Source organism: Poromitra crassiceps, assembly GCF_964638095.1.
Source record: "Poromitra crassiceps genome assembly, chromosome: 2".
Taxonomy (NCBI): domain Eukaryota; kingdom Metazoa; phylum Chordata; class Actinopteri; order Beryciformes; family Melamphaidae; genus Poromitra; species Poromitra crassiceps.
In genome coordinates, this window is record NC_139624.1 from 18,275,814 (window position 1) to 18,303,282 (window position 27,469).

At 42.8% G+C, this 27,469-nt stretch overlaps 2 protein-coding genes across 3 annotated transcripts in view; one reads left to right on the forward strand and one right to left on the reverse strand.

Moving 5' to 3' along the window:
- Window positions 1–23,110, forward strand: part of irak3 (interleukin-1 receptor-associated kinase 3) — a 33,676-nt gene extending 10,566 nt beyond the window's left edge. Inside the window, exons 3-15 of one of the 2 annotated variants that reach the window (XM_083658435.1) lie at window positions 2,146–2,216; window positions 2,857–2,902; window positions 7,613–7,782; window positions 8,852–8,916; window positions 9,011–9,125; window positions 9,515–9,633; window positions 11,328–11,532; window positions 12,016–12,078; window positions 12,957–13,124; window positions 14,578–14,803; window positions 15,301–15,374; window positions 16,080–16,212; window positions 21,107–23,110. In XM_083658435.1, the coding sequence (XP_083514561.1) occupies window positions 2,146–2,216; window positions 2,857–2,902; window positions 7,613–7,782; window positions 8,852–8,916; window positions 9,011–9,125; window positions 9,515–9,633; window positions 11,328–11,532; window positions 12,016–12,078; window positions 12,957–13,124; window positions 14,578–14,803; window positions 15,301–15,374; window positions 16,080–16,212; window positions 21,107–21,231 (1,580 nt within the window). In that variant the 3' untranslated portion in view covers window positions 21,232–23,110. The remainder of the gene's footprint in view (window positions 1–2,145; window positions 2,217–2,856; window positions 2,903–7,612; window positions 7,783–8,851; window positions 8,917–9,010; window positions 9,126–9,514; window positions 9,634–11,327; window positions 11,533–12,015; window positions 12,079–12,956; window positions 13,125–14,577; window positions 14,804–15,300; window positions 15,375–16,079; window positions 16,213–21,106) is intronic. The other variant, XM_083658436.1, reaches the window with a different exon arrangement.
- An 898-nt stretch (window positions 23,111–24,008) lies between these two features.
- LOC310798692 (twinfilin-1-like) overlaps window positions 24,009–27,469 on the reverse strand; it is a gene marked incomplete at both ends in the record, with an annotated part of 27,533 nt that continues 24,072 nt past the window's right edge. The window contains 3 exons of the mRNA XM_083661249.1: window positions 24,009–24,215; window positions 24,626–24,672; window positions 25,350–25,527. Of these exons, the coding sequence (XP_083517375.1) occupies window positions 24,009–24,215; window positions 24,626–24,672; window positions 25,350–25,527 (432 nt within the window). The remainder of the gene's footprint in view (window positions 24,216–24,625; window positions 24,673–25,349; window positions 25,528–27,469) is intronic.

Sequence of the window (27,469 nt, forward strand, 5' to 3'; positions counted from 1 at the left end):
TGCACACTGCGGCCTCTCAACTCAATCTCCTGCTACATACTGCACACTGCTGCCTCTCAACTCACTCTCCTGCTGCATACTGCACACTGCTGCCTCTCAACTCACTCTCCTGCTACATACTGCACACTGCTGCCTCTCAACTCACTCTCCTGCTACATACTGCACACTGCTGCCTCTCAACTCACTCTCCTGCTGCGTACTGCACACTGCTGCCTCTCAACTCACTCTCCTGCTGCATACTGCACACTGCTGCCTCTCAACTCACTCTCCTGCTACATACTGCACACTGCTGCCTCTCAACTCACTCTCCTGCTACATACTGCACACCGCTGCCTCTCAACTCACTCTCCTGCTGCATACTGCTGCCTCTCAACTCACTCTCCTGCTGCATACTGCACACTGCTGCCTCTCAACTCAATATCTCCTGCTGCATACTGCACACTGCTGCCTCTCAACTCACTCTCCTGCTACATACTGCACACTGCTGCCTCTCAACTCACTCTCCTGCTACATACTGCACACTGCTGCCTCTCACCTCACTCTCCTGCTACATACTGCACACTGCTGCCTCTCAACTCACTCTCCTGCTACATACTGCACACTGCTGCCTCTCAACTCACTCTCCTGCTGCGTACTGCACACTGCGGCCTCTCAACTCACTCTCCTGCTGCGTACTGCACACTGCTGCCTCTCAACTCACTCTCCTGCTGCGTACTGCACACTGCTGCCTCTCAACTCACTCTCCTGCTACATACTGCACACTGCTGCCTCTCACCTCACTCTCCTGCTACATACTGCACACTGCTGCCTCTCAACTCACTCTCCTGCACTTTCAGTTGGACTCATTCTGCATAATGCTGCAATTTGAGAGTATTCTGCAATTGGAGTTTTCTAATGTCAGGGCATGTTGCAATTAGGCCACTTGGCCAACTGTCTACCTGTCCTACGTCTGAACAGGTGTGTACCTATATTGATATATTGTTTTATTGAATGCTTCTTTATAATATAGTTTTTCTACGTGCACATTCCTCTTTTAGTATTGATTTTGATATATCCAAATCGGGACCCTGAGTCCCCCATTTAGTTCCTTCATGTACATCATCTTACACTATTAGGGCTTTTCCACTGACACCTTTGGCTGCCAAGCCATGTCATACCAAGCCATGTCATACCATGTCAAGCCATGTCATAACGCAGGAATTTCTGTTTCCATTCAAAAGAATGATGTGAGATGGACCTACTCTGGAGTGGGACTAAAGCGCCCGACCCGCCTCCAAGCCGGCTGCGACAAAATATGACAAAATACACTGGAGGGGGGCTTTAACCTGAGCTAGGCCATACTAGTGTCCTCTAGAGAGAGAGTGGCGTCAGCGGAGGACCAAAATGCGAGACTCATTAGCCAATGAACAGCCAGGAATGGGTCTCGCGCTACTTTTGCATGCTAAAATAAAGCTGATAATGTACAATTTGATTAATTTCAAGGGATGAAAAACCCTTTCAAAGTACAACACTGTCTATTCTCCTGCAAATAGACAGTGCTGCTTTTTTTACTCAAGAGTTCCACTTTCTACTTCCTGGCAAAAAACTGGTCCATTGGAGTGAATGGAGATGTCGGAACTCTTCTATTATACGGCTCTGGGCCATACCAGAGCAATTTAGAGAGAGTGGCATCCGCGGGGGACCAAAATGCGTGACTCATTAGGCAATGAACAGCCAGGAAGGGGTCTCGCGCTACTTTTGAATGCTAAAATAAAGCTGATAATGTACAATTTGATACAAAAAAAAAAAAAAAAAATCAAAGTACAACATAAACTGTCCATTTTGCTGCAACTCGACAGTGCTGCTTAATCCAGGACCTTACTTCCTGGAACTCTTGAGAGTAAAAAACTGGTCCATTGGAGTCAATGGAGATGTCGTGACTCTTCTATATACACAGCTCTGGGCCATACAATAATGATAGCAAGCAATCATATCACATCCATACAGGGTTACTACTACTAACACTGTAGTAATATGTATGTACAGTAGTAACTCTGTATCGGTCGATACGCTAGTTCAGGTATTGGAATCGGTATCAGGAAGGAAAACATGTTATCGCAACAGCTTTAATGTTCATGAAAGACTTGGGCAATGTTTGTATTTCAGAGTCACCTTCGGCCTCCAGTGATGAATTGCCAGAGTTCACCAGACAGATCTCACCAGCTGAGGTAGACAAGGTAGAATAAAAACAGTTTGCTCACTGTATTAATGTGTTGACTCCTCAAATGGTAGCCTGGTAAACCAGCCGGTCACGTGAACTCGCATTTCATTTCGTTCTTCGTTCTCGTCTGGCCTGAAGTTTTTTCCCAGTCTTTGCAGTGGGCAGAAGTTGGGCGGGTGTACTTGCCTTGACAGACAACTCCATCAGCCAATCAGCATTGGATCCAGTCAAAATCCACTCGGGAGAACGGCAAAAGCATATTTTCCACAGCACCCAGAAACCCAGCTGTTGCATACTCCTGTACTTGTTTAATTGTTGTTATTGAGTCTATTTCTGCAATAACTGCACTTTATGGCTGTTTAAACTAGTCAAACGTTGACATTACTCCTCGAGGCGGACAGGCAAGGAGGCAGCCATTAGTGTTTTGCTAGCGACGTTCCTGATTGGCCGGTTACGATGTCAACTACGAGGCGGGTTGCTGATTGGCTCGTCCGCTTTACAGTTTCTGCACAAAGCCCTCCCTGTGTTGAGGCCAGACGGTCTGGCAGAACAAAATGAAATGTGAGCTGATTTACCAGGCTACTCAAATGGGAGGCAGGCTGCATGCACCTTGACCAATAAGATTAAATTAAAATGTCTGCATTTCCTCTGATAAGAAACCCGACCAAGATGACAGTCCTTCAAGTCAAGCATTAAGTCCTGGTAAGTTGTCACATTTTCTCACTATGACTCTCAAAACTGACCAAATTTATTTCAGTTCCGATCCGATTTCGAATTTGATATCTGCCAATACCGATACTGACTCCGATAACAGAGCTCTTTTTTCTTATATATATAAAAATGCAACAAGAAGTTCACAAAACAAAGAAAAATATACAGGCATATATATATATATATATATATATATGTATATGTATATGTATATATATATATATATATATATATATATATATATATATATATATATATATATATATATATATATATATATATATATATATCACAAGAACCTCCCATTTGACTATGGTTTAGCCAAGTGTTTAAGTTTCACTTCACTTTGCATGCTCGGTTTTGAGGATGCGTGAATAGAGTATGACATATTTTTGTAGGCCAAACCAGAAGTCATGCACTTCCTGGTTCCCTCATCAGGAACTCAATGGGATTTTGGTATGGGGATTTGGGTTAAATGTATGAAATAAGGTCTGTGGTCAACACAAGGTTATGAAACGGCGAACATTGTATTCAGCAAGATAATCTTCACAAATGAGAACCACTTTCATGCATTTTGAAGCATTTTCTGAAAATTGAGATGTTAAAAAATCACATTTACACTTCAAAAATCATAAAAGTGGTCCTCATTTGTGAAGATTATCTCGCTGAACACAAAGTTCGGTGTTTCATAAACTTTTGCTAACCACAGAGCTTATTTCAGGCATTCTTAACCCAAATCCCCATGCAAAAATCCCATTGACTTTTTACACGAGGGAAGTGCTAAAATCCGGGTCTTAGGACTCATTCTTATGTTAGGACTTAGGACTCATTCTTGTCTTAGGTCTTAGGACTCATTCTTATGTTAGGACTTAGGACTCATTCTTGTCTTAGGACTTAGGACTCATTCTTATGTTAGGACTTAGGACTCATTCTTATGTTAGGACTTAGGACTCATTCTTATGTTAGGACTTAGGACTCATTCCTGTCTTAGGTCTTAGGACTCATTCTTGTCTTAGGACTTAGGACTCATTCTTATGTTAGGACTTAGGACTCATTCTTGTCTTAGGTCTTAGGACTCATTCTTGTCTTAGGACTTAGGACTCATTCTTATGTTAGGACTTAGGACTCATTCTTGTCTTAGGACTCATTCTTATGTTAGGACTTAGGACTCATTCTTGTCTTAAGACTTAGGACTCGTTCTTATGTTAGGACTTAGGCCTCATTCTTATCTTAGGACTTAGGACTCATTCTTGTCTTAGGACTTAGGACTCATTCTTATCTTAGGACTTAGGACTCATTCTTGTCTTAGGACTTAGGACTCATTCTTATGTTAGGACTTAGGACTCATTCTTGTCTTATGCCAGGATCAGACTACACGATATTTTTTGTCGTTCACGATGTCACCATGTCAGACGAGACCATCATACTGCCATAAATTCGTGACATGTCTTGGTCGGGAGACTGGCCACACTACAAGTGTATTCTCGCTTAACACCGACAGAGCACCGTCATCACGTCGTCTGCTGTCGTCAGCGAGTTCACAGGTCGTCGGGGAGGCGGACCTGTGAACGAAATCTCCCAGCATTCATTGAGGCCAATACATTGACAAGAAATAGCAACCAAATCAGCCTAAATAGGCTAAAGTGGTAGATAGAAATAATGTTTATGTTAGCATGACATGCAATTGTAGAACATTTCAATATTGGGCAAAATAAAACATTGAAATCCAAACACAACCCTATGTGAAACATGTATGTAATCCAGGTGCTATATATATCCCTTGCAGAATTAACGTTATTTGGATGAGTGACAGGCTCTACTGTGATGCACTGTGATGTCCGCTCCACCTCCAACTTACTTCATGTGCACGCCCACTATTTTCTTGCCAGCTGCTGCGAGACGAGAAGGAAGAGAAACGAACATGCAGCCGACTCTGCTGAGCTCATGTTATTTGTAGTGAGCAATGCCCATTGCCCAGGCGTTTAAACGCAAATTAAAACACCCTGGCCTTTTTATCTCTTTTATTCTTTTGAGCGGAGCGGAGCGGTGAGTGCGAGCGGGTGAAATCTGTATCGAGCGGGGAGCGGTCTCCCCAGGACCTGATACCTGTCTTCCGGGGTGTCACACTAGGCGAAACCATGTCCAAAAGACTGACATGCCAGTCTTTTCGTCAGGGCGTCGTGAGGCGTCCTAGACGTCGCGACTGGTCCCGACGCTGGTCTTTGATTATGTCACACTACAAGAGGTGAAGACGGCCGATCGTCGTCCCCGACGGTCATATTCGGGCCCGACGCTGAAAATCTGTCGCGCACGACCAAATCGGTCTAATATCGGGCTGAATTCGTGTAGTCTGAACCAGGCATTAGGTCTTAGGACTCATTCTTATGTTAGGACTTAGGACTCATTCTTATGTTAGGACTTAGGACTCATTCCTGTCTTAGGTCTTAGGACTCATTCTTGTCTTAGGACTTAGGACTCATTCTTATGTTAGGACTTAGGACTCATTCTTATGTTAGGACTTATGACTCATTCTTGTCTTAGGTCTTAGGACTCATTCTTATCTTAGGTCTTAGGACTCATTCTTATGTTAGGACTTAGGACTCATTCTTGTCTTAGGACTTAGGACTCATTCTTATGTTAGGACTTAGGACTCATTCTTGTCTTAGGACTTAGGACTCATTCTTGTCTTAGGACTTAGGACTCATTCTTATGTTAGGACTTAGGACTCATTCTTGTCTTAGGTCTTAGGACTCATTCTTATCTTAGGTCTTAGGACTCATTCTTATGTTAGGTCTTAGAACTCATTCTTATCTTAGGTCTTAGGACTCATTCTTATGTTAGGACTTAGGACTCATTCTTGTCTTATGCCAGGATCAGACTACACGATATTTTTTGTCGTTCACGATGTCACCATGTCAGACGAGGCCATCATACTGCCATAAATTCGTGACATGTCTTGGTCGGGAGACTGGCCACACTACAAGTGTATTCTCGCTTAACACCGACAGAGCATCGTATGCCACCGTCATCACGTCGTCTGCTGTCGTCAGCGAGTTCACAGGTCGTCGGGGAGGCGGACCTGTGAACGAAATCTCCCAGGATGCATTGAGGCCACTACATTGACAAGAAATAGCAACCAAATCAGCCTAAATAGGCTCAAGTGGTAGATAGAAATAATGTTTATGTTAGCACAACATGCAATTGTAAAACATTTCAATATTGGGCAAAATAAAACATTGAAATCCAAACACAACCCTATGTGAAACATGTATGTAATCCAGGTGCTATATATATCCCTTGCAGAATTAACGTTATTTGGATGAGTGACAGGCTCTACTGTGATGCACTGTGATGTCCGCTCCAGCCTCCAACTTACTTCATGTGCACGCCCACTATTTTCTTGCCAGCTGCTGCGAGATGAGAAGGAAGAGAAACGAACATGCAGCCGACTCTGCTGAGCTCATGTTATTTGTAGTGAGCAATGCCCATTGCCCAGGCGTTTAAACGCAAATTAAAACACCCTGGCCTTTTTATCTCTTTTATTCTTTTGAGCGGAGGGGAGCGGTGAGTGCGAGCGGGTGAAATCTGTATCGAGCGGGGAGCGGTCTCCCCAGGACCTGATACCTGTCTTCCGGGGTGTCACACTAGGCGAAACCATGTCCAAAAGACTGACATGCCAGTCTTTTCGTCAGGGCGTCGTGAGGCGTCCTAGACGTCCCGACTGGTCCCGACGCTGGTCTTTGATTATGTCACACTACAAGAGGTGAAGACGGCCGATCGTCGTCCCCGACGGTCATATTCGGGCCCGACGCTGAAAATCTGTCGCGCACGACCAAATCGGTCTATTATCGGGCTGAATTTGTGTAGTCTGAACCAGGCATTAGGACTTAGGACTCATTCTTGTCTTAGGACTTAGGACTCATTCTTGTCTTAGGACTTAGGACTCATTCTTGTCTTAGGACTTAGGACTCATTCTTGTCTTAGGACTTAGGACTCATTCTTATGTTAGGACTTAGGACTCATTCTTGTCTTAGGACTTAGGACTCATTCTTATGTTAGGACTTAGGACTCATTCTTGTCTTAGGACTTAGGACTCATTCTTGCTGTACTCTATTGGTATGACTGAACAACTGTGCCTACTGATCTGGCTGTCTGCCTGTCTGTGTTCTGTGTGTGTGTGCGTACTGATCTGTCTTTGTGTCTGTCTGCCTGTCTGTCTGTCTGTCTGCCTGTCTGTGTTCTGTGTGTGTGTGCGTGCTGATCTGTCTGTGTGTGTGTCTCTGTCTGTCTGTCTGTGTTCTGTGTTGTGTGTGCGTGCTGATCTGTCTGTGTGTCTGTCTGTCTGTCTGCCTGTCTGTGTTCTGTGTGTGTGTGCGTGCTGATCTGTCTGTGTGTCTGCCTGTCTGTCTGTGTTCTGTGTGTGTGTGCGTGCTGATCTGTCTGTGTGTCTGTCTGCCTGTCTGTCTGTCTGTCTGTGTTCTGTATGTGTGTGCGTGCTGATCTGTCTGTGTGTCTGTCTGCCTGTCTGTCTGTCTGTCTGTGTTCTGTGTGTGTGTGCGTGCTGATCTGTCTGTGTGTCTGTCTGCCTGTCTGTGTGCCTGTCTGTGTTTTGTGTGTGTGTGCATACTGATCTGTCTGTGTGTCTGTCTGTCTGTCTGTCTGTCTGTCTGTGTTCTGTGTGTGTGCGCGTGTGTATTCCAGTTAACATTGCTGTCCCGGCGATAGGAGGAAAACAGAAGATCACTTTCCAAGACATTGTAGAAGGAACCAGAGATTTTCATCCTGAAATGAAAATGGCAGAGGGCCACTTCTCTGACTTCTACCGAGCACAAATGGGAAATGAAACCTTTGCAGTAAAGCTATTTAAACAGGTACTGTGTGCTCATTCTGGGATGGGGAAGTTAAGATACAGAAGTTCAAAAATGATCTCCTCACGTCATGCCAGCTGAAACACAGGTGACATCACGTCATGCCAGCTGAAACACAGGTGACCTCACGTCATGCCAGCTGAAACACAGGTGACATTTCTTTGCCCAAACAACACACGGGGAGGTTGCCGACCACACAAACTGAAGTAGCGCTGAGTGATTTACAACATGGTCAATTTGTGGTCGTTTTTGCCCTTTTTGGAATTCTAAAGAACGGACCCTACCGACTTCAATTGTTTTGGAGAAGGCTGCTATACAGTTGTGCTGACAGTGTGTTATATGAACAAATAAACTTTACCTGTGCTTCAACTGGCATTAGGGGGAGTCGATAATGAAATAATTATTTTAATTGCTTTAAAGGAGCTACGTGAATTTATTTTTCCCACTAGATGTCGCGCTAGAGCTGTAACGTCATAAACACAGTCTATAAAACACAGAGGCACAGCTTCCCAGGCTACCATATACACTCTCTATCAGGCAGCCTGACCACCATGCTGTGGAGACATGCAGAGCGAGCCACACAGCCGACCGACCGCACTGAAACCAAAAACCAGGAAATAATGCTCTTAAGTGGCGATACAATCAGAGACTAACCTTATTTTCATAGGCACGGCCACTTCATTTTTCCAATCACAGTCACAGCTTGCTGCTCTCAATCCTCGCTGGGATGCTCTTTTTGGTTTTATATCGTTTTCTTTTTCTTTACATTTCCTGAATATAGGCTCCTCCCACTGTCTCCTTTAGATTTAGAAACACTACTGTATATAGAAACGCCGATCTCATCGCCGAATGTCTCATTTGCTGATGTAGGTAAGATGTGAGGCATCAGTATTATATTCAGACTATTTCATAATCAGTTAAAAGTTCTCTGTAGCTGCTCAGTATTTAGCTTCAAAGGATCTTTGGTATGTAGCGATACAAAATTGAATCACTATATTGGGGTTCATTTTGCCATAATGACTGGCTCCCTGTACACTATGTGTTATTTTGTCACATGTCTGTTGTTCTCCAGGTAAATAAGGCCTCCTGGAAGGAGCTGTGGGATATGTTCAGAAGAGAAATGGAAGTCCATCATTTGTATGTACAATCCCCTCTCTCCCAGAATGCCTCCTCTATTATGTACCTTGTAGTCTGTATCCAGGATGTCATGTGTTGGTGTGTGTTGTTGCAGGTACCAGCATCCAAACATCTTAGACCTGTTGGGTTGTTTCTCTGATAAGGGTCACTACTGTCTGGTCTATCCCTACCTACCCAATGGATCCCTCTACCACAGATTACACCATAAGGTAGATTGTCTGTTGCCTTTTATCTGTCTTGATTAGAAAATGTGTTTTTGCCTGTGATATGTTATACCCAGCCTGGGCAGAACACACAGTATACATATAATACATATTACATATCCTAGACTAGAGAATTCCAGACCAATGTCTGTTTACACAGTGATAGAACATTCCCATTGAAGCAACCCGTGCTATGAATGCTGTCAGGCGGGCGGTGTCAGAGGATAATGCAACAGAGAGACATACATAGGTTTGCCCTTTTATGTGTAAGGATGTGTAAGATGGTCTTCCTAGTGAATGTGCAAAAGATCGTTATTTGATAGCAGTACCACTTTCCCAGGGCTTTTGAATTTGGACTGAGTTCTTTTCATTCATTTAGAAGTGTTATTGTACAGGGCGCTGAGCCTCCTCTGTCCTGGCCGCAGCGTCTCAACATCATCAAGGGTACTGCAAAGGCCTTGCATCACCTCCATGAAGCCCAGCCCAGCCCCGTCATCTGTGGCAACATCTCCAGGTACCACCAAGCAAAACACACACAGCAACATCTCCAGGTAGCACCAAGCAAAACACACACAGCAACATCTCCAGGTAGCACCAAGAAAAACACACACAGCAACATCTCCAGGTACCACCAAGCAAAACACACACAGCAACATCTCCAGGTAGCACCAAGAAAAACACACACAGCAACATCTCCAGGTACCACCAAGCAAAACACACACAGCAACATCTCCAGGTAGCACCAAGAAAAACACACACAGCAACATCTCCAGGTACCACCAAGCAAAACACACACAGCTCTCTCTCTCATTGTGGATACCACCAATGTGAAATCTGAAACAGGAAGCAGTCAGCTGACATAGAAAACATATAGACCATCACTTCAAATATAGAGCAAAGCCCCCTAATCAGAAAGACTGAGATTTCTTTTGAGTTAAAATGATCACATCCAGAGTTGGTTTTGTGGCTAAGACTGAAACAATTAGCAATATATTACTATCAAGTATCTAATGAGTAGGGCCAGCCTTTAGGCCTTGTCCTGTAGTCATACTAATCTTTACACAGTACTCCTGAGTGTCTCTGGCGTATTTACACAGTGCTAACATACTCCTGAGTGTCTATGGCGTATTTACACAGTGCTAACATACTCCTGAGTGTCTCTGGCGTATTTACACAGTGCTAACATACTCCTGAGTGTCTCTGGCATATTTACACAGTGCTAACATACTCCTGAGTGTCTCTGGCGTATTTACACAGTGCTAACATACTCCTGAGTGTCTCTGGCTTCTTTACACAGTGCTAACATACTCCTGAGTGTCTATGGCTTCTTTACACAGTGCTAACATACTCCTGAGTGTCTCTGGCATATTTACACAGTGCTAACATACTCCTGGCTTCTTTACACAGTGCTAACATACTCCTGAGTGTCTCTGGCTTCTTTACACAGTACTAACATACTCCTGAGTGTCTCTGGCTTCTTTACACAGTGCTAACATACTCCTGAGTGTATCTGGCTTCTTTACACAGTACTAACATACTCCTGAGTGTCTCTGGCTTCTTTACACAGTGCTAACATACTCCTGAGTGTCTCTGGCTTCTTTACACAGTACTAACATACTCCTGAGTGTCTATGGCTTCTTTACACAGTGCTAACATACTCCTGAGTGTCTATGGCTTCTTTACACAGTGCTAACATACTCCTGAGTGTCTCTGGCTTCTTTACACAGTGCTAACATACTCCTGAGTGTCTCTGGCTTCTTTACACAGTACTAACATACTCCTGAGTGTCTCTGGCTTCTTTACACAGTGCTAACATACTCCTGAGTGGCTCTGGCTTCTTTACACAGTACTAACATACTCCTGAGTGTCTATGGCTTCTTTACACAGTGCTAACATACTCCTGAGTGTCTCTGGCTTCTTTACACAGTGCTAACATACTCCTGAGTGTCTCTGGCTTCTTTACACAGTGCTAACATACTCCTGAGTGTCTCTGGCTTCTTTACACAGTGCTAACATACTCCTGAGTGTCTCTGGCTTCTTTACACAGTGCTAACATACTCCTGAGTGTCTCTGGCTTCTTTACACAGTGCTAACATACTCCTGGCTCCTTTACACAGTGCTAACATACTCCTGGCTTCTTTTACACAGTGCTAACATACTCCTGGCTTCTTTACACAGTGCTAACATACTCCTGGCTTCTTTACACAGTGCTAACATACTCCTGGATGAAGGCCTACAGCCCAAGCTGTCTGACTTTGGTTTGGCCCGTCTCCGGCCTCCTTCAGCCAATCAGAGATGTACCATCACCCTGGATACGAGCTCCCACAGGTATCCCAACCTGGGATACCTGCCCGAGGAGTACATCCGACATGACAAGCTGTCCTTTAGCCTGGATGTTTACAGCTTTGGAATGGTGATTTGAAATGAGTTAACATGACTTTACACGAAACGTCATATATCCCTGTGGAGAAAATGGGTTGATAGAGCAGCAAAATTATTAATAGGATACAGCAGGAAAGAGAAAATATGCAAAAAGGTAGAAAATGAATGAATAAAAATCAACAAGAATATAGCCTATTATAATTTCTAAATATGCTGCTGACAAAGTGACAGGTCCAACACATTAAGTATGTAGACCCTTGTGAGTAAGAACTATGGGACAGTCTACGGATAACATGTATGTGTTCACTTACTTCCTGTATGTACAGATGTTACTGATAGGCTTGATTGCTTGTATGAATATAGAGTATTATGTATGAAATATATCTTGTATATATAAATAGGCATACTATACACATATGTACACAAACATAATACTAGAGCAAATGTTAATAGAATCATTTGAGAGAAAACATGTTCAGACATGTTTCATCGATTACGTTTTGTCTGCTTTCAGCTTATTATGGAAATAGTCACAGGACGCAAAGTTATAGAGGAGACACCGAAACATACATTGCTGGTGAGTCATCAATGCTACACACGATAATACTGTTGCTGCAACGATAACCTTGTGTTATGTAATGTACAGTAGTACCATAAGGGGACATTCAGACCAAAAGCGTTTTTGGAGCTGCCAGCGTCTTTCTGCAATTCATTCTCTATGTAAGGACGCGCTAAACGTGCTCCTATTTTAATGAACGCACCTGGCGTTTAGCGCTGGTGGTGTCTGTTGTTTTTTGAGGAGCGCTGTGGGCGTTTTTAAGCTGAAAAAAGTTGAACATTAGAGGAAAAGCGCCCTGCTCGTCTTTTTCACTCATCCTACCTGTTCTCCTCCAGAGGGATTTTCAACCTCCGCTGCTGCCAGAATTGGCAGTAATCTGGCTTTCATGTTGACAGTGAACAACATCAAACAGACAAAACTAGCTGGTACCGTCCTTGTGGTCATTGTGTTCTGATCTGTACGGCGCGCGACTACAGGGGAAAACAAACGGAGCACAAAAAAAACGCTCCGTGTGCTGTGTTTTGTGCACAATGGAAGCGCTCTCAACATGATTTTCATAGCGTTCTGACTGGAAAAAAACGCTTTTGGTGTGAATGTCCCCTAATACATCACTCTATTAGTCCCCTTGGGGAAATTTGGAAAAGTACTGTACATACTTGACCACATGCTCTCTCTCTCTCTCTCTCTCTCTCTCTCTCTCTCTCTCTCTCTCTCTCTCTCTCTCTCTCTCTCTCTCTCTCTCTCTTTCTCATGTTTTGTCTGTCTCTCTGTCTGTTTATCTCTCTATCTGTCTGTCTGCTTCTCTGTCTATCTTTCTGTCTGTTTGGCTGCCTCTCTGTCTGTCTGCCTCTGTCCATCTTTCTGTCTGCTTGGCTGCCTCTCTGTCTGTCTCTCAGAGGGATGTGCTGGCTGCTGAGGTGGAGGATAGTGGTGGAGTGGATTCATGTCTGCGGTTTGTGGATGCAGCAGCTGGCCAGTGGCCAGCCGCTGTGGCCCTCAGCCTGCTGCGCCTGGCCATAGACAGCACCGCTAGCTACCACCGTGCAAGACCCAACATGGAGACCGTGAGTTCACCTGGGAATAAACCAGTCCAACTATTCCAGAACCAGCCCTGCTATAAATAATACTGTGGCTATGGCAACACGAGGCTTTGTGAAGCGATGCGGCTTTCGTTTCCATTGTATTGAAAAAGGGTTCACTACTCTTAAGCTTTCCAACACAGTACTCTCTTTAGTGCCACCTGGTGACTTGTGAAGATCCTCTTGTCCTGCCCACCAGGAAGGCTGACTAACTGCTAACTCTGGCCCATATTCATCAAATTCAGCAGTAGTAGCAGCGTTGTGCAGTGCAAAATCTGTGGAACGGTAATTTCCCAAAGGCTGAGGGAAGTGGATGCTGGACTGACAGTACCTAGTTCATGGACCCATGGTTGGCTTCAGGGACTATGCTAGTCACTCTGTTGTGAGACAATACTAGAGTAGCTGCAGAGCCAGATTGAGTCAAAAGTTGCAGGTTAGACCTCTTGCCCTCTCTGAAGAGAGGAAACAGCTTGACTGAGCACTGCAGAGCTAAAAGAATATGACGCTAGCAATATTGTTGCAGTCGGGGTTTATCTGATCTGTCATCAGAATCTTATATAAAAAATGCACTCCCTGTACATTTGTCATGAACGGTGAAGTTGTTTATAGCAGCGGTTCCCAAACTTTTCTTACTCATGGCCCACTTAAAAATCTCAAAAATGTCCGCGGCCCATAAACAGTAAACGGTACGGAGGCCAAATTCATGCTTTCTCAGATAACTTCTTCTTTTAAGGAGCTGTCCATCAGCACCACACAGAAATCAGAAACTGAAAAGTGAAGGGCTGTCTGCAATAGGCTAATTAACAAATGAATTGATTACACATTAAATAATGATTATTCAAGATTCAAGATCATGAATCTTGAATTCAACAATGGAGAAATGCATTCTCATTCGTAATAATAATTCCCCCCCCCCCCTCATAGAGAAGTCCCACAGAGGCAGGATTTGAGTTTTCTTTTCTTTCTTTTTTGCAACGGAATTCATAAGTTTGTTTTAAAGACCCATGAGACATGTTTTATACAGTTAAAAATAGCATGATATGAGACCTTTAAGTAATAATAAAGTGGTCATAGATGTAATTCCATGACTGGATACTACTTCATTTCCAATCATATGGTCACCAAAGCTAGTGATGATAATTTCATAACTGGATACTACTTGGTTTCCAATATGTTCACCAAAGCAAGCAGCTCACATAAAACGAGACTCAGCTCGGGTTGAGCGCGACAGTGCGACAGTGCGACTCACATTGTGCAGCACCTCAGATCTGGTAGTGACAGACAGCTGTGCGACAGCTGCTCATGTAAACATATGATTTCTTTTTTAGCTGCTTGTCATTTTTGCAGATCTCTGAATCGAACCTTATTCTACTCTCGTAGGAAGTCACTCTGGACGATAGATAAATGCCATAAAACTCAATTTAAGAAATCTCCCCAGGTACTGCACGAATTAAGTCAGCTGCTTCCTCTGCCCAGCCCACCTGGCGACCAACCCCACAGTCTGGATGATGGAGTTCTGTCCAGCGACCGACCCCACAGTCTGGATGCTGGAGCTATGTCCAGCGACGGACCACACAGTCTACATGATGAGCCGCGCCCCTCACCCTCCATACCTGTAGAGGATGATGAGCAGTACAGCTCCCCTGGCCGCAGACATGGCAAAAGTACACACATTCTTTACTTAAGTAGAAGTACACTTACTTGTGTAAAGAAAGACTCTGGTAAAAGTAGAAGTACTGATTCAGCTTGTTTACTCAAGTAAAAGTTAAAAAAAGAAAGAAGTACAGGCTCTTAAAATGAAAGGATCCCCTCCAAACATGTTTTAAGATGTATAAAGATTAGACTATACTTTGATTATTGATTTCTAATTTGTGTGAGATGTTTTTCTTCCACACAAAAAAGGTGCACATAATGCGTGAAAGCTTAGACGAGACAAACGGCGTTACATCGCTTTTGTCTGTTGTGCATTAAAACTAAAGTAATTAGCCTGTTTTGAAAATGTAGGCGTATACAGTACAGATATTTGAGTGAAAATGTAGGATCTAAAAGTAAAACATTGTCTGAAAAATAAGTACAGAGTAAAATACAGGTACCTGAAAATCCTATTGAAGTATTTGTATACTTACTTTGTTACTTCCCATGCTGTCCGTTCCCCCCCCAGCCCACCCGGGCCAGGCCACGCCCTGTGAGTACAGCCAATCAGAGGTGACCTTCCTCAGCAGCGGGGCGGGTCTGGTGAGTCACAGATAGCCCACAGACACTTCACATTGCCCTTCACACTGTCTAACGGTCTACTCACTCATTTTGATGTAACAACTGTATTGCTACTGTGTGCTGCCGTGCCACTGGTTAACCCTTCGTGTGCCACAGGTGGCATCCGTGCCCTAGGTTGCTGACCTCTGTTGTATGCTTTGTGCAGATTATTATTAGGATTGGTTTTCTGAGGTAGAGACCCTGCATAGAGACACTGCATGAAATAGGCCACGCCCATCACGGGGGAAAGCTCTCCATTCACTTCCAAACCCCAGCATCATTTTCCTTGAATTAAACATAGCTAAAAGCTGTTGTGTGGTGGGCTGCGCAGACAACAAATGTAAAAAATCACCACTTAAAGTTTTTTTGTACTCCCGAGCAAAACAAGGAAGCCATTGAGAATTGGCGAGAAGAAAAATGTCGATCTAGCTGTCAAGGAAGTAAGTTGGAGTGGTCATCTTCCGTATATATGATCTTTGTGTGCACCACGCGACCATGCATGCGACATAGGAGAACGCCAGGATTGGGGGGGGAGTTTTTGTTTCCCCCGTGATGACGTGCTCCGCAGTGTCTCTATAAGCCCATCGATGTTTTCCTGTCTCTACCTGCACATTATTTTGTTGTTTACATTTTGTGTCATGTTTCTGTTTAAAAAAAAAGTGCAAATAAACAAATCTGAAATGTCAGGGTGGGGCAGTGGGCTTCGACCTGTACAGCAGCTGGCCTGTCCAGTGCAGCTGCTCGGCCCAGGCGGACGGACAGACCTGTGAGGACTGCAGGGCGAACGGCTTCACCTCCCACCACACAGGCACACTTCACTGTGAGTTTTCTTCTTCACCTCCCACCACACAGGCACACTTCACTGTGAGTTTTCTTCACGTGTAGGTGGCCTGCAAAAACCCTTCACATGGTGAAAATCTGACATGTTAATCCTTTTGATATTGCCATAAATTTGAACCCCTCTCCTACTGTATATACAGTATAGCTTTTTGAATGACTGAGATAGCTCACTCAGATCAAAAGTTATGTGTATCTGTTATGAAACATTCCACAACATATCATTTAAGTTAAGTTAAGTTAAGTTATCCTTTATTTATCCCCTTGGGGGAAATTCATCCTCTGCATTTGACCCATCCTCTACTAGGAACCTTCCTAGAACTAGGAGCAGTGGGCAGCCACTGTGCAGCGCCCGGGGACCAACTCCAGTTCTTTTTGCCAGTACCTTGGCCAGGGGCACTGACAGGAGTATTAACCCTAACATACATATCTTTCTTTGATGGTGGGAGGAAACCGGAGCACCCGGAGAAAACCCACACGGACACGGGGAGAACATGCAAACTCCACACAGAAAGGACCTATATTTTATACATTTTTCACCATGATGTAACCAAAATCACTCAAAATCTCAAAATACCGGAAAACCTCTTTTTCAACCTTCTTTGGCTCATTGCCAACAATGTGCAGCAGAGACATGTGAAGGGTTCTCCCAGACCAGCACACACATGTCCAGACCAGCACACACATGTCCAGACCAGCACACACATGTCCAGACCAGCACACACATGTCCAGTAGCTTTTAATAGAGAAGCATCATTTCTCTGTTTCCACCATCATTCACATGAACACTGATCAGATGTCGATGATCCAGCTATCCTTACAAATGACACAGATTGATCCAATGCTCTAATTGAAGATCCAATGTTTAACCCAATTTATAATCTCAGACACCACTGGTCTGATTTACTGGAGCTAAAACTGTTTGCATGATACATTTGAGCACTGATTGGCATGATGAAGGTGCTATTATTAAAGGTCAAAATGTCAAACTTTCAAAGGCTATAACTGCTGTACCACCAGTCTGATCTTGGCACAAGTTTGTGTTGTGATGCACTTTGTTACAGATTAGATACAAAGTTCATGTAAAGACACGTATGTTGACATGGAAATATTTGCAAAGTGCCTCTGGTTTCACATTGTGTGATGTCATCCTCTGATTAGAACACATTGTGTGATGTCATGTTCTGATTTAGTAGGGGGAATTAAGGGAAAAATCGTTACGCGGTGGATACAAGCATGAAATTTGGCACATATGTCCCTTAGGTCATCCTAAAACATCCTAGAAGGGGTGCCCAAAAAAATCTTAAACAGGAAGTGAGTTATGTACAAAATTCAAAATGGCCACCTAAACTGTTGACCGTTGACTCAAAAGACACCAAAAGAATCTCCAAAAAGCATAAAATTTGGAACACATGTCCTTTGGGTCATCCTAAGACATCCTAGAAGGGGTGCCCGGAAAATATTAAACAGGAAGTGAATTATTGGCAAAATTGAAAATGGCCACCTACAGTGTTGGCGATTGACTCAAAAAGGCTAAAGAATCTCATAAAGGCATAACATTTGGCACATATGTCCCTTGGGTCATCCTAAAACATCCTAGAAGGGGTGCCCAAAAAAATCTTAAACAGGAAGTGAGTTATTGACAAAATTCAAAATGGCCACCTAAACTGTTGGCCGTTGACTCAAAAGACACCAAAATAATCTCCAAAAAGCATAGAATTTGGAACACATGTCCCTTGGGTCATCCTGAGATAGCCTAGAATGGGTGCCCAAACAAATCTTATACAGGAAGTGAATTATTGACACAATTGAAAATGGTCCGCCTACAGTGTTGGCGATTGACTCAAAAAGCCTAAAGAATCTCATAAAGGCATAAAATGTTATACAAATGTCTCGTGGGTGATCTTAATTAACACATCCTACAAGGGGTGGCCAAAAAGTTTTAAACAGGAAGTGAGTTTTTGGCTAAATTCTAAATGGCCCCAGTTGACACAAAAGATGACATCATAAAGGGATGTCATAAAGCGTATTATTTGGTACGTACATTGAGTGCTCCTTGTTATATCATAGAAGGGGTTATTTTCTTTATTTTTTTTTCTTTGTTTGCTTGTTTATTCAACTTTTTAGGAAGGGGCCATGTTGAAGAAAATTTAAATGGCTTTTTAAACAGTTGAAAACTGCTGTCTGCATTCCTGGCTTATTTTGCAGTCTGCCTTCAGTTTACATTTAGCCTACACTCTAGTCTACATCATCTTATTTTTACTTTCTGCATTCTTTTTTATATACTTTATTCTTTGAATCTTCTTTATTTTACTAACTCTATGCATATTCTTATTTATTTTACTCTGCATCTTATCTTACTCTGCATATTCTTATTTTACCCTCTGCATTTTCTTTTTTGTTTTGCACTCGTGTCTTCTTATTTATTTTCTTCTTGATTATTACTGTTTTTTGTGATTAGTGTTTGGTAACTATTCATGTGTGTGCTATTTCGCAATTACCAGCACATTGGCATAATGCTGTGCAAGGTAACCCAGCATCCCGGCATCTAAATTTTCTCGAACAGAGAGGCTCAGCTTTGCAGCCACACTTGAGGAGTTCTCTACAAACTTTGGCAGCCTCTGTCAAGAGTGTCCATAAAGGTGTCCAAGAATCAGCAACTTTAATCCATCCATGTCTTTCAGGAGATGGAGATTGCATAGCTTTCAGGCTTCTGGACCAAATGCCAGATTGGTAAACTGCTCGATTTGAATGTTGTAGCAGCGCAGCCTGTGTGGGAGGAATGTTTTCCATTGAGAGACATTTTTGCGCGAACAGGTCCTTCCTTAGCTCATTGACATTTTCAATGTCAGTTGTCTTGTCATACAGAACACAGGTGTATCTTTCTAGCACTGCAAAACTGTTTGATTCCTGGCTAAGTGCTTCAAAAGGATTAACCATCATAGCAGTGAAGGCATTTGTCACTTCTGGAAATGATTTCCATGCAGCCCAGGCTGTCTTTTTGCCTTTTCCCTGGAACTGCGAAGTTGTATCACAGCCTGTGAATGAGTGGAATCCCGGTAGAGCCAAACTAATTTTCCTCCCCAGCTTGTTGAAAATTGTGTTGATGCATATTTCTTGGAAGTTTTTCCCCATACCAAAAGCAACCCAGAGGCCTATATTTGGGTACTCTTCAATTAGCTGTCCAAACAGACCCACGAGAATCACTATGATATCCGTATCCACAGTTCGAATTACGATTGTCTGTGCACCCTTTTGTAGCGCATCTTTCAGATGGATGCATACTCTAGTGTCTGCCTCCTCATGGTCACAGTCTGGCATTGTGGCTAGAGCACCTGATGAAAGCACATGTATACCTTTAGTCGCATTTATGTCCCTGAAATGTGTGCAAATTAATGCAAATTAGATTTGCCTAATTTGCATATTTAAACATATAATTTCAGAAAACTTGTAATACAAAAAATCTTAGTCTTAATGTAAGTAATCAACTGGAGAAGTTTCATTGTGATAGCTGTTAGTTATTTTTTTTACCCTAGTCACCTGCCATGTCTTGCCTGTGACCCACTAGAGGGCTTGATCTATGGTCATATGAAGTTGTCACAATATATTATCTATAGATAATCATTCATAGGGCCTATTAAAAGTTTTTAAAAACAATGATGTATAACATTAACAATATATCACTCAGAGAAGGATTAATGTGGAAGGTCATGTCTTTCGGAGTACATTTTAAGCCTATTTTTTGTGTTTAAAGGCATTTAAAACATATTTAACACATGTTTCTTTGGTGGCTTTGGCCAAATCCTTTATTATTCGTCTATTTACTATAAATGTAAAATCTATAATTAGCACATTAAGTTAAAATGTCAGAATTATATCACCTCTTGGAATCACGCGTCATTTCTGGTGGCCATTTTGGATTTTCCCTTTTAAAAAGCATTTAATGGGTCCGAATTTTTGGGCACCCCTTCTGAGATGGTGAGATACACCCTAAAGAATGTGTGTACCAAATTTGGTGCTTGTATCCACCGCGTAACGATTTGGCCATTTTTTCCCCTTAATTCCCCCTACTAATTAGAACACATTGTGTGATGTCACGCTCTGATTAGAACACATTGTGTGATGTCATGCTCTGATTAGAACACATTGTGTGATGTCACGCTCTGATTAGAACACATTGTGTGATGTCACGCTCTGATTAGAACACATTGTGTGATGTCATGCTCTGATTAGAAACACATTGTGTGATGTCATGCTCTGATTAGAAACACATTGTGTGATGTCATGCTCTGATTAGAACACATTGTGTGATGTCATGCTCTGATTAGGATCATTGTTGTCATGCACTCACACTGGGCCCCATGCATGAATGTGTTCTTATTTTTCTTTTGGTCTGGGTAAATGCTCGTTTTTGATTGGCCGGCAGGTGTGCGTTAAAACCGTTTAACGCACACGTAGTCCGGCTCAAGTTTAATCACATGTTCTAAATTCATCCACTACCCAACCTGCACAGCTGTTTAATCAAACGGCACAGCTAACGTTATTCAACTCGCTACCTCAGCTTGTATGAGCTGAGCGGACTATAGCTTCCCTGCATCATACCAGCTCGTATCCAAGGTTCATCCTATTAACTGGAACAGCAAACAACGTTTCCATTGCAGAGAAGCTGACATAAGATTGTTCCAGGTATTAGTCGGTTTCCCAGGTGTTGCTAGTTAAACAGAGTTATGGATTATGAAAAACCTTAGATTTTGATTGCTTAACGTGCACACAAGAAATTGTGAATGCTTTTTATTTTATGTTGTTGGCAAATGACCAATGATGGCATAAGTGGGATAATGAACTCCTAGTCATCAGTTGTGTTTTGTGTGTTTCAGCTGATATGGGTGTGGTAGAAAACCCAGAGAAGGAGAGACTGAGGACTAAACTCAGTCTGTACAAAAAAGGCCTGATCCAGACAGAGGAACTCTTCTCTATAGCTGCAGAGAGGAAGGACTGCTGAACCCAACTCCCCTGGCATCATCTCATACAAGACAGTAGCTACTGTTAGCTGTCAAGTGTCAGACAGATTGACATTATAGCAGCGTGTGGACAGCCAGTATGGCATGATCATTCTCGTGAGATTTGCTCTCTTTCTTTAAAGACCCCCTCAAGTCACGTTTCAAAATGTATATAAAACACTCTACTTTGAATAATAATTTGTGTCTGATGGTTTTTCCCCACACAAAAGTGTTAATTATCTTGTTAATATCCTTAAGATGACTTCCTCTCCTTCTCCCTAATTTTAAAATCCAAAGCTACCAATTGGGGGTTATCTAGAACCTAACTAGCCAATCACAGCATACAACACGGGCTTTCAGGGTTCCTGACCGATCTGCAGCAATATATGACGAGTTGGGAGTGAGAATGTGTTGGGGCTTTAACTGCTGAATACTGGACAGGGATTGGCTCCCGTATTCGTGTGATGTCACGAATCATGCTCGTTCAAAATCGCCTTTTCAGTGAGCTCACTTTCCGCTTTCTGCAGGCGATTGTGAAAACAGCCTTCTAGTGTCAAACTCTGCACAGGCGACATTCTGCACAGTGAAGCTCAGACATCCACCTGAAGGAACATGAAGAAAAACACACTTTTGACTTCAGGGGGTCTTTAAATAAACTTTTTTTTTAATAATGTTTGGATATGGTAATACCATAATGGCTAAGTGTAGCCTTTTCCTGGTTTGAAAGGCTGCATTACAGTAAAGTAAGTTGTGTTACTGTTAACTGTGCTATTATTTGCCTTATGACTAAGTGGGTAACACTTAAGCTTCTGGCATACTCTTCGCGCACGCGCTGGAGGCGGGGCTCCGAGGAGGGCGCGCGCACTCTGCGCGGGCCAAAACAGAACATACTCAGTGCGCAGCTCCAGGCGCCAGGCAGTCTGAATGAAATTGAATGTAACATTCCCAATTCTATGTATTAAATTATAAAAAACGACCCTCAACATTTGGGAAGGCTAACTAGTTCGTTATAATCCAACGTCATTCTTCAAAGGCGACTTTACGACGGTGAGGACTCAATCACAGCAGATATCCGCTGATAGCCTACCACGGAGATCTCACAGGCACAGGCAGCAAAACCCGACGCGCTGATAGAAAAATCTCCATGGACGCGCCGCGCTGCGCTCAGGCCTCGCCCCCCGACACGCCCCGTGCGATGACGTCATAATCGCCGCGCGCCCTATGCGCTTGGCTGGGCGCGAAGAGTATGCCAGAAGCTTTAGTCATTACACTATATCCACATTACTGATGGTTATTGATCAAAAATCTCATTGTGTCGTGCATCCTGGTGGCTCACCTGGTAGCACGCGTACCACAGAGGTCCTTCCTCAGTCCTTCACGCGTATGTATGTGATTATTATTATTTTTGACCCATATGTTGTGAGAAGCAGCTGGCCCCCAGGTGTTTTCACATGATCTAATCTGGCCCCATTCAAAAAGTTTGGACACCATTGATCTAACCTCAGGACTATCTGACCTCCTCCGACACCAGGCTTCTTGTTGAATGAAATCCACCTTGTCAGCTGGTTAAAATAATATATTATTATATTCTTACTGACAGCAAAACTAACATGTTAACAGTAATACAGATAGAAGCACATAGAGATGACTGTCCTCTAGTGGTAAAATACAGTAACTATAGCACTCCTATTTTTAACAGTACCTGGTGTACTCATTATGAAGAATGGCCCATTTCAGAATTATATATGATGTTATTGGATATGAATTCTTGATCTATATTGTGTACATCACTTTGATGTTGCAGCTGGTAAATGTGGAGCTAATTGTAATTTATTTATATATATTTTAGATATTACTTTAGATACTGCTGCATGGGCAGCTTGTGAATTTCCCATTGGGGACCAATAAAGCGTTATTGATGTAATAATATCATTTATTTATTGATTATATTATGTACTGAATCTGCAAAGGAGTAAAAAGTACAATATTTGCCTTTGAAATTTGGTAGAGCAGAAGATGGAAGACAATTTTTTTCTTCCATTCCCAGGAGGATAAAGTAGCAGAAAAAGAATGCTCCAATAAAGTATACTGTAAGTACCTCAAATTTGTACTTAAGTACAGTATTTGAGTAAATGTACTTAGTTACTTTCCACCACTGAGTTTAACAATGTCTTCCTGTTTCGCACTGACCAGTAGGCTAACTCTCACTCACTCACCCTCTCTCTGACACATCTGCATACATACCGTAGGTAGGCTATATTTCTCTCACTCTGTCACATCTGCAAAGAGTTTAGAGTCAAATAGAGAATAAAGCAGACTATGCTTTGAGGCGTGATTGACAGGTCGCCTGCCCTGTGATCAGGCAGCTCGCAGATAATGGACCAATAGCTGGTGATGCTGTGGCTCTTCTTGTCCAAATATGGTCACTTCTGGCTCCAAAAAACCAAGATGGCGACAGTGAACATTTCAAACTTGAGACTTCTAAACGGGAGTCCACAAACCAATGGTTGTCGACTACATCCATATTTGTATACAGGCTTACAGACCAGAGAGGAAATGAAAACCTCCCCTTTAATTGCCTCAAACATTATTGCACATTAAAGTCTAATTAGATTTTTTTTATTTCAATCAAAAGACATTAATGACACAAAGAATCCCGGAAGAAACTGGGGCGGATGCCAATCTTTTCACGACACGATGTATCTTCTGTATCTCTGTGTCTGGATAAAAGCGGGTAGTGAGACGTTGGTTTTGTATTTCTCGTCACATTTGCGTGCGGCTAGGCACGTGGTCTGTGGCCGCAGGCCTGACCGACACGGCGGCAGTAGCAGATGGCGTTGAAGAAGCGGCAGTAGCAGGTGTCACACGGGTCACAGCAGGACAGCGCCTGGCCCAGGCACGACTGCTGGTGAGGGACGCAGCGGCGAGGAGAACGCAACGCCCGGCCCTGAAGCTGCAAGGCCTCTGCTACGTCCTCAGAGACCTCCTGCACACAGACAGACAGACAGACAGACAGGCTGCAGATAGATACCTTATACTGAATATACAGGAGCTATGATTTGACAATTTAGCTGGAGCTCAGTCAAAATTTATTTAACGTTTTCAATGGGAATTTGAAAAGGGTTGGGGGGCCACTTGGCACCCTATCGCGGGCCGCTTCTGGCCCCCCAGGCCGCAAGTTGAGTATCACTGGGTTAACCCATGGGTGGAGAGGTGGGTCGGACGAGGGTTCATACCACCAGGGTTACTATTTGTTATGCCAATAGCAGGGATTAATTTGTGCCGGATCCTGCCGTCCCACTGAACAACAGGATTGGTTGGTGATACTGTAGTCTCAACACCAGAACCATGAGAGCGCGCGCGTGCGTCCGTGCGTGTGTGTGTGCGCGCGTGTACCTCATCATACGCCACTGCCTCCACCCTGAAGTGTTCCTCCAGGTCATCTGCAGGCAGCAGGGGGGCAGGCCGGGGGGGCGCCTGGACATCTGCGGAGCACCACACACACACACACACACACACACACACACACACACACACACGCACACACACACACACAGGGCAGGAGACATTGTTTTGTTTAAAACTGTATGAGGAAAGTTTCTCTCATCAGAGCAGTGGGCGGGATGAGGCTCAAATCCCAGATCAAATCATCTGCAAGGATCAGAAAAGCAGACTATCTGTTTAGATAGTCATGGAAAAGTTACTGTACTTTCTGACATAAAAACTGACAAGAACTGAAAAATTACAAAAATTGACTACAAAAAAACTACAAAATGGACAAAAATGAACAACTGACAAAACTGACAGAAAATGACAAAATAATACAACAATGATAGAAACTGGAAAAACTGTTTAAAAAAAAAAAAAAAAAAAAAAAAGTCAAAAGACAAAAACAGAAAATAATATAAAATACTGACAAAAATGACAAAGTACTGACAAAAAAGAACAAAAACTGACAAATACTGATTAGAAATTTACAAAAACTGATCAAACTGCAGAAAATGACACAAACTGGCTGAAAATGACAAAAGAATACAAAAAAGACAAAACCTGATGAAAAAAACAAAAATGACAAAAACTGAGAGGAAATAAAAAAACAGAGAGTGCTGTGCGTGCTGACCCATGTTGGAGAGGTAGGGCTGGGAGTACCGCAGACTGTCCTCCAGCAGGGTGTCATGGACCAGAGCGGAGGAGAGGCTGCAAGCCCAGCACAGCAGAACAGAGCTCAGCATGACGGACCTGGAATCTGGTTCTGGACCCGTATTCACAAAACACGGACCTGGAGTCTGGACCTGGGTCTGTATTCACAAAACATTTGATATTACCACTTGGAAGACTCCTAAATAGCACTAAGAGTTCTTAGCAAAGAGTGTCGTCTTAAAACCTGTTCACAAAGCTGCTGAGACCAACGCTTAAGCTAAGAGGAAGGGCGGGGTTGACCCCGTATGCTATGGATGATGTCATGTTTCATGAAACTGTGATTGGCTGTCTTGGGTCTTGGGCTGTTTTGGGTCTCTGTCAGTGAAGTCATCATAGAAATACTGTAGGGGGCAAGGTTATTAGAGTTAAATAAATCTAATCTAAACTAAAAACTAAAACTATGTGTCAAAAAAACATTTTAGTTAAAAGCAGAATTATTTTGCATGTCATCTCACATATCACGTATCCGAAAACTGTAAACCGTTTTGCAGGCATTGAATTAGTCAAGTTCAAGTAGTTTATTAATGTCCCAAAGGGCAAATTGGATTACAGCAGGCATAGAGGCTTGAAACATAAAAACATAGAAGTGCAAACCATACGTACAATGTCATAAATAAACAGGATATAACAACATTTAGACATAAGATGAGCCAATATAAAAGAGCATACGTCTGGTGCGGCTGATAAAATAAAATAAAACGACACTAATAACTTAAGAACGGGATGAGCCAGCGGCTGATACGGCTGATAAAACAGTATAAAAACAAATTATTATTATTAATAAGAAGAGCTAAGAACATAAATGAGCCGACTGCTGGTACAGCAGATTGATGAAAAAAGTCTAACCATTATTGAGAGTTGATTTGAGTTAAGTTGTGGACCAGTGATGTCATTTGTGAATGAATGACATCGCTGTGAGTTGGTCAGCTCCTACAAATACCTTGGCCTCTGGTTGGACTCATCACTCATACACACATCAATAATCTTCAGGCAAAAGTCAAAGCTACACTTGGTTTCCTGTATCGCTTCCTTCACTCACCAAACACATGCACATAGTATTTAATGATTTTTTTTTAAATCTATTCAGCCTACCTGCTCTGTCTTTTGCAGTTTCTTATGTAGCTACGACTGTATGTGTTCTTTTGTGTTTGTTTTTATTTGATATACTCTTGCTGAAGCCTATTGGCCAGGTCATCATTGTCAATGAGAACTGGTTCTCAATTGGTTTTACCTGGTTAAATAAAGGTCAAATAAATACAATACTGTTGCAATACAGTACCTAATGTGGATCTAAACTGACAAAAAGGTAAAGTCCCACAATGTGTGAAATTTGTTCTCCACATTTGACCCATCCCCTGGGGGAGCAGTGAGCGGCATGATCTAACCCCCCAATTCCAACCCTTTGATGCTGAGTGCCAAGCAGGGAGGCAAATGGGTCCCATTATTATAGTCTTTGGTATGACTCGGCCGGGGATCGAACTCACGACCTTCCAGTCTCAGGGCGGACACTTAGACCACAAGGCCACTGAGCTGGATCCTGAATCTGGACTGGATTGGAGCAGACCCAGTGGTCGTGAAACTCAAGCTTCAACTCAACACAGAGGAAGCTTTCAATTCAAGTAAGAAAAAGACCAGGGGCCGTATGCACAGACATTCTGAGAATCCTCTCAGAAAGCTCCTAACATAGCCTAAAAACCTCTAGCCAGGAGTCTGAGCTTAGGAGTGATTTAGGAAAGTTCTCAGAGCAACTGTGAGGAAGGAAATGACAGAAACTTTTATCTTGTGGTTGACCCCGTTGCTAGGTATGACTCATTATTTTAGAAGCTGTGATTGGTTGATCAACAAAGAAAAAAGAAAAACACACTCAGGGATAGAATGGACAGTGAAATAAACCGTTCATAAAATTTAGTCTGTATTAAGACATGGTGAAATTATGAATATTATTTTATGTAATGAACAACTCAAATAAAGTAATAAATAAAAAATAAAATAAAATAAACAAATTAAATAATGTAAGCCAGACTTTAAAAGTAGCTACAA